Genomic DNA, 6,765 nt, shown 5'->3' on the forward strand with positions numbered 1-6,765 from the left:
TCATTTAGAATCAATTAGTAAATAGTTCTTATCTCAATTTTATGAGCTCGTCTTTTTCCTCTGATTCTCCCCCTCCACTGGAGGAATGGGGGGAGGAGGGGGTAGGCGCGAGAGCGGCTTCGTGGTATTTTGCTGGCTGGAGTTAAACCACGACACCCACGTATATACACTCCATCATAACACAACAGTATTTTTAGGTTCAGCACATTCCTTACCGAACTCAGCCAGGCCACTGACCCGATTTGCCCCCGCCCAACAAGGCACACAACGCAGATCTTCACTATCTAGGTTCTAACGCATAAATCCTATTCAATACAAATAGATAGTGAGCTTTGCAGCATTCTCTGGTTTTGTAAGCAACAAGGAAGTCTGTTCTCATTGGGTAAAATGGGTGTTGTTTTCCAGGAATAGAAACACTCCCTGAAAGTCAAGCGATTTTAACATAAATGAGACATGGAAGACGTAACAGCAAATAAGCACGTAAAGCAGCAAAACTAATGTGCAGAGTTGTGAAATAATCTTGTCATTGCTTTGTTCCTCAGTACCGAATTCAAAACGTTCATTTTATTTTGGAATACTATTTGACCTTTGGAAATATCATCTTCTAAATATTTCCATTATTGAGTAACTTTGATTTCGGCATATTGTTTCTCAATTATAGTGATTTCTAAATTAAGAAATTGAAGCCAGAAACATAGCTTTTTTTTTCCCCCTGCAATGATCACAGATTTAATAAAATTGCTCTTAACTATGCAATTCATTACTTCCAGTTAATCTAATTAAGAACTGAATTCCCAGAGTAAGAGCACTCCAACATGCCATTACGCATCGGCAAAAGTTGTTTCCTTACCTGCTTCAGAAGACAGCTTACATTTTGCATCCTGAACTTCATTATACAACCAAGACTGAGTTCCCCGCTTAATGTTTTTATTATCTGCATCATCATTTCTGCCAAGAACCCCACTCGTTTGCACAGTGCCCACTCCCAAGGCAAGCGGGACAAGAACACTCACCCTGCCACAAAGAATTTCCAGTAAAGGAACAGCCAGACAGTGAGTGGAGTAGGAGGAAACAAAATGATACTGATGAGCAATCAACAAACCACCCTCGCCAGCGCTTTGTAAGGCAAAATAGTTCTCTGAAGAATAGCGGGGCTGCTGTGCAGATTGTTATGACGACATTTGCTCAAGCTTAGGGTAAAGCAAGGAAAGAATTGATGCACTCAGCTGAGAAGCGATGTGAATCCTGTAACTGGTGTTGGAGCAGGCACCCTATGAGGAAGTTACTGACAGAAATAGTTAAAAGTTCCAGAGGGCCCTCCCAAATGAAAAAACAAGTAGCTTAAGCTTTATCCAGTGGAGAAAGGGGAGTCAGAGAAAGGATACAGGGTTTTAACTCTTTTTAATCAATATAAAATAATCTGTGTAAAAACAGTCAAAGCCATGCTGCAGTTAACTTCTTCCCGAACACCAAAGATGGCTACAGACGCATCGGACGGTTCTTGGATGAAGGCCTGCAGAAGTGACAAACAACGGCATTAGACACCCAGCACCACAGGGGGCCCGTACGCATCGCCAACTCCTCCATTCAAGACCCAAGGTCAACACAAACTGTGGTGAGAGCAGACACACGCTCGCACACCTGAAGACGGACGGAAGACCGCTGCAATGCGGTATTACCCCAGCACAGACAGAAGCCACTGGTACAGAGCTCGTCAGCTGCCTTAGTAACAGCCAGTTATCTTATGTGCTCACCACCAAGTTCCTACGCCAGAGGAGCACGCAGAGCGCAACAAGGCAAACCATTAAAACCTGAATCAGTAAGAAAGCAGCGTTACTTAATTCTTGTTCTATACAACCTCCATCTTCTTTCCCAACATAGGTGTAAAAATCAGGAGATGGGATGTTTTGGAAAGCTCACAACAGTTTCAGAAACAACCTTCTTCACCTGTAAAGCAGTGCGAAAGCAAGCACAACAGTTGGGTGTGAAACCCGTTCTCCATAAAAAAGAGGGAATACAGATAACATAAGCTACACTAAAACAGTTACAGTTCACGCTGCACGACTGGCCCAATTCAGGGCTTTTTTTTCCCCTGTAATGACTTGTAAAATAACAGTAACAGGAAACAGCACAAAAGGCTTTTTTCTTAATAAACTTTAATGTTAAGACCAGTCTGTCTGGATAAAAACACAAAGTTACAAGAGCCACACTACTGCAAGTTCCGCATGATGTACAGTAGCGCTCGCAATAGCTGAGTGGCAAGACCACTTCGGAACTGCTTACGAAAGGTACGTCAAAGACACCACCTTGACGTGAGTAAGAACGTTTGGTACCAGTGAATTTACCCTGGTGAAAACGCGTCTGTCCCACAGCGCACACCACTGTAAATAGTCAAATGCAATATTTATGCACATACGGGGCGAATACTCAATTTAGCGTTTAGTCAGCTACAGCGAATGAGAGAGAAGTATTTTGGTTATTCTGCTATGATTTCAGTCCACTGGGAATTTCCTAATCAATCGCTGCAAAGAGTAATATTTGTGGTTCAAAAGCATCAGGACAACAGTAATTCTGTAAAACAGTAGTTTCTGACCTTCTGATAGTGACAGCCCAGTCATCCTGTCACCAGGTTCAGCTGCGTTTGGCTTATGCTCGCTGCCTTAGAACACGAATCCAGGCACCAAAAAAATGCACGACCACCATCACAGCCCGGACCACGTTAGCTCAAAACACGCCAGATCAGAGATGCAACGTCAATAAAAGGAGATGACACTCTCAAAGCACCTGCCAGATTCTCAAGTATTAATTATACACACATATGGTTAAGTACAGAATACTGAAGGACAGTGTACCCAGTAGCAAGTTAAATGTTCCATCGATTTTCTGATTACTCACATTTCCCCCATTTAATCTAGGAAAGATACTGCAATCTAAGCATGTGATTGGATGCTACTTAAAGCTTTGTGATACTGTTATGTATTTTCTTTAAAACACCTACTTAAAAAAAAAAAAACAACAACTTACTGCAAAGGACTTCTATCTACATATGGAAATAACACAGACTTGATTTGGTGGCTCTTGTTGGACTGCATCCTTGCAAAGAAACCCACTAACTTTTCCTTGCCTGTTTAACAGCATATGTATTTCCCTGCCCCACAGGCAATAAATGGTACATGATGAATCCCTTCCTCAATATTAAAAATTCACAGTGACCAATTCTGGAAAAAAAAAAGATTTTTTTGTTGTGAGTCTTTTTTTTTTTTTTAAGTAACTGTGCAATATGAAATTCATACTACAATTTGCACCTTTGGTAACTTACAGAAGAGCAGCTCTTTAATTAAGGACCAGGTCAGGGTGTTGCTTACACTATGCTCTTTGTTGCTGTGCAAACATGTCAGATGAGGCTCATGCCTCCTCTCTCTCGGTCCTGAAAAATTCTACTATTGATAAGAAATTGGCTACAATTTAAGTTGTGAACCTATCTAATTTTCCTTGATACCTTTAAACGCTTCCATCACCTAGCCTTAGTAAATTTTTTTTACCTTACTGTTTCAATTCAGGAAATCCTGATTCCCAAAGCCAACCCTCTGCCCCTCAACCAAACAGAAAAACCCAGCTGAGCCTCAACATGTACATCTGAATTCTCAGAAGAGGAAATATTTTCTTGGTTTAACAGCAACTGTACAATATTACAAACTTAGACACATGAAAAACAATCAGGCAATAGAAAATGTACAACAGCTTTGGTGTTATACAAAATAATAAAAAAAGACTTGACAGCAAGATAACATAGTTCATAATGTTCTCACCACAGCCACTTCATTGCTGACTGTAAGACAGTTACTTCTGATATTCTCTGTGTGGCCTTACCACTCATGAAAGATCCTACTATATTACTACAATAAGAACTGTTATGAACACCATAAAGTAAGCCCCAAATTTTATAAAAACATCTTGCCTCTTTGCACTATTGCTTTGTGGCACATTGTCAACAGAACAGCAGTCCAAAATAAAGTGACAACTAGATTTAATAAATTAATATACTTCTTTAAAGATGTACAATGCACATTCTTTTTAATCCAAGGTTTTAGGGTGTCAGGATACTTCTATTTACACATATACAGACCTCAGACAGCTTTGATAACATCAGAAAATGCAGATAAGGAATAGTGCCTTAACTGCTATCCGGATGCTACTAACAGAAGCCAAAACACTGCTGAGAGTATTATTGGGAGAGATATCCAAAGACTTAAGAAGAGTCTATGTAAAAAGGACACGTAAAGGCAAAGGGAAGGTGAAGATGTTGAAGGTGAAGACCATCTATTCTTGTGAAGACTGAGGTGGAGTTGTTGATGTGCCTTGTTTACCAGACTTTCGTTCGTAATTCACAAGTCGTTGCCCAACAAGGTACCTGGGATTATAGTAAAAACAGTGAGAAATTAACAAAAGTTATACAGTTCCATAACACACATCCACTCTATCTCCTTTTGATACCGAAGTAGGCTTCTCATTTCAACAGAATTTATTCTACAGGTGATCTCCTCCTCCCTGAACAGCCTTCAACCATCTGCATCTTTTTCTCAACATTCAGGCATTTCATAATGGAATACAGGCATTCCAGGTTTGCATTTACAGCCTTAACGTTGGTAGTCATGCAGTTCAGACATATAAGCTGAATGAAGATATGAAGTACAAAGAGCGTGTCTGCATTATTTATATACCCAGTCCCTTTGCTGGATGATACTCTTAAGAGCATCTTTGCAGCACCTGCCTGAGCCACTAAATTCCTTTCCATGCTTCCTATTTGTATGCTGGTTCTAGACATAGAAATGCCATACACACCCATGATTTTCTTCCCCTGAAACCTGCCATTTCTTTTAGAAACTTTTTCACCCCGGCTCCTTCTCTCCCAGTACCATCACCAACCAACCACTGCACATTTCTTGTACATTTTAGAATGCCACAAAAACTTGCATATGCTTTTGACATTTGTTACGTGAAAGATTTAATTAGGCGTATTTCTAAACCATAAATTCCTACCAGCTAGCATGACTGTGTTTGCTTACTTCCTGAAATGAGATCACTAACTTAAGCTGTACAAACTTCCTGTCTACAAGGATGGTTCTAATATTTAATAATTTAATATCAAAGTATTTTCCACTTACATGTATTTCCACAGCTTTGTATACTGTTTCATGCCTTATTTAGGCAAGAAAACAACTTGTAACATTAAGGCAAGATGCAATTCAACATGCATTTTGCCTGAAAGATACTAACAGTTAGTTCAAAACCCATTTGAAGAGAAGTACCAGCCACACACGCTACAGTAGGCCAAATACTGCAGAACGTGTTACGAAGGCGGATGACAAACAGGAGTTAAATCAGCTGATCAAAAAAGGTGCTAAGGCATAAACTGATCTGCCGAGAGTTCAATTTTAGTTACAACTCTGAATATTTCTATTAATACTATGAATTTCACATTTACGCCAACACTTAATATATCAGTCACTTCCTAACATTTCAGACTCAAAGCAGTTTTAGGTTTGACTCCTTTTGTTGTCAGCGGAAAGCAAAACTGTTCTAGAGTAACTCAGGACATGAATATAACCAACTTGTTTATTCCTTTCAAGTATGAAAGAAGCCTAGGAAGGCCAGATGCTGGGGTCCAAAACTTATTTTTCTAAGTCACTAACCCATAAGGTAATGAGGGTAACACAAAAATAAGATAATAAGTTTAACAGAAAAAAAGCTTAGAAACTAAGCAGGATAACCAGAAAAAAAGAAACACTAGGAAAATTAATATTTTCAGGCATTTGAGTAGTACAGAGTAATAATTACTTAAAACATCAGAAAACAGTACAGAATTTGGGAAGGACAAACTCTATCAAATCAACTGAACGTTCTTTAGCAGGTTAATCAGACTAACAAGTAGACTAAACAAAACAGTCATGCAGAAAAGGTTGGAGAAATGGTTTTACAAGCAGCAGATTGAGACATGATTTTACCACCACGCATGTCGGAATTATTGCATTCGCTGTCCATCAAGACCACAGATGGGGAGACAAACAGGCAGTCAGCCTCATTTGTACACACAAATTCAAGACACATTCAAGCTAGATACAGGGGAGTGTCTTTGCAGATTCACAGAGTGGTAGGGGGTGGAAGGGACCTCTAGAGATCACCTAGTCCAACCCTCCTGCCAGAGCAGGATCACCTAGAGTAGATCACACAGGAACAAGCCCAGGCGGCTTTGGAAAGTCTCCAGGGAAGGAGACTCCACCCCCTCTCTGGGCAGCCTGTCCCAGTGCTCTGGCACCCTCACAGTGAAGAAGAGTTTGCTCATGGTCAGGTTGAACCTTCTGGTTTTCAGTTTATGGCCACTGCCCCTAGTCCTGTCACTGGACACCACTGAGAAGAGCCTGGCCCCATCCTCCTGACACCCACCCTTTAGCTATTGATAAGCATTGATAAGATCCCCCCTCAGCCTCCTCTTCTCCAAGCTAAACAGCCCCAGCTCTCTCAGCCTTTCCTCATACGGAAGGTGCTCCAGGCCCTTCATCATCTCAGTGGCCCTGTGCTGGGCCCTCTCCAGTAGCTCCTTGTCCTTCCTGAGCTGAGAAGCCCAGACTGGACACACTACTCCAGGGGAGGCCTCACCAGTGCAGAGTAGAGGGGGAGGATAACTTCCCTCAACCTGCTGGCCGCGCTCTTCTTAATGCATCCAAGGATGCCACTGGCCTTCTTTGCCGTCAGGGCCGACTGTTG

At 41.1% G+C, this 6,765-nt stretch overlaps 1 protein-coding gene across 1 annotated transcript in view; it reads right to left on the reverse strand.

Moving 5' to 3' along the window:
- Positions 1–3,700: 3,700 nt before the first annotated feature.
- The window catches only part of MARCH6 (membrane-associated ring finger (C3HC4) 6, E3 ubiquitin protein ligase), a 24,732-nt gene continuing 21,667 nt past the window's right edge, over positions 3,701–6,765 (reverse strand). Inside the window, exon 20 of the mRNA XM_010150178.1 lies at positions 3,701–4,411. Coding sequence (XP_010148480.1) covers positions 4,321–4,411 — 91 coding nt within the window. The 3' untranslated portion in view covers positions 3,701–4,320. The remainder of the gene's footprint in view (positions 4,412–6,765) is intronic.

This window comes from Eurypyga helias, unplaced genomic scaffold (assembly GCF_000690775.1).
Source record: "Eurypyga helias isolate BGI_N326 unplaced genomic scaffold, ASM69077v1 scaffold14034, whole genome shotgun sequence".
Classification (NCBI taxonomy): domain Eukaryota; kingdom Metazoa; phylum Chordata; class Aves; order Eurypygiformes; family Eurypygidae; genus Eurypyga; species Eurypyga helias.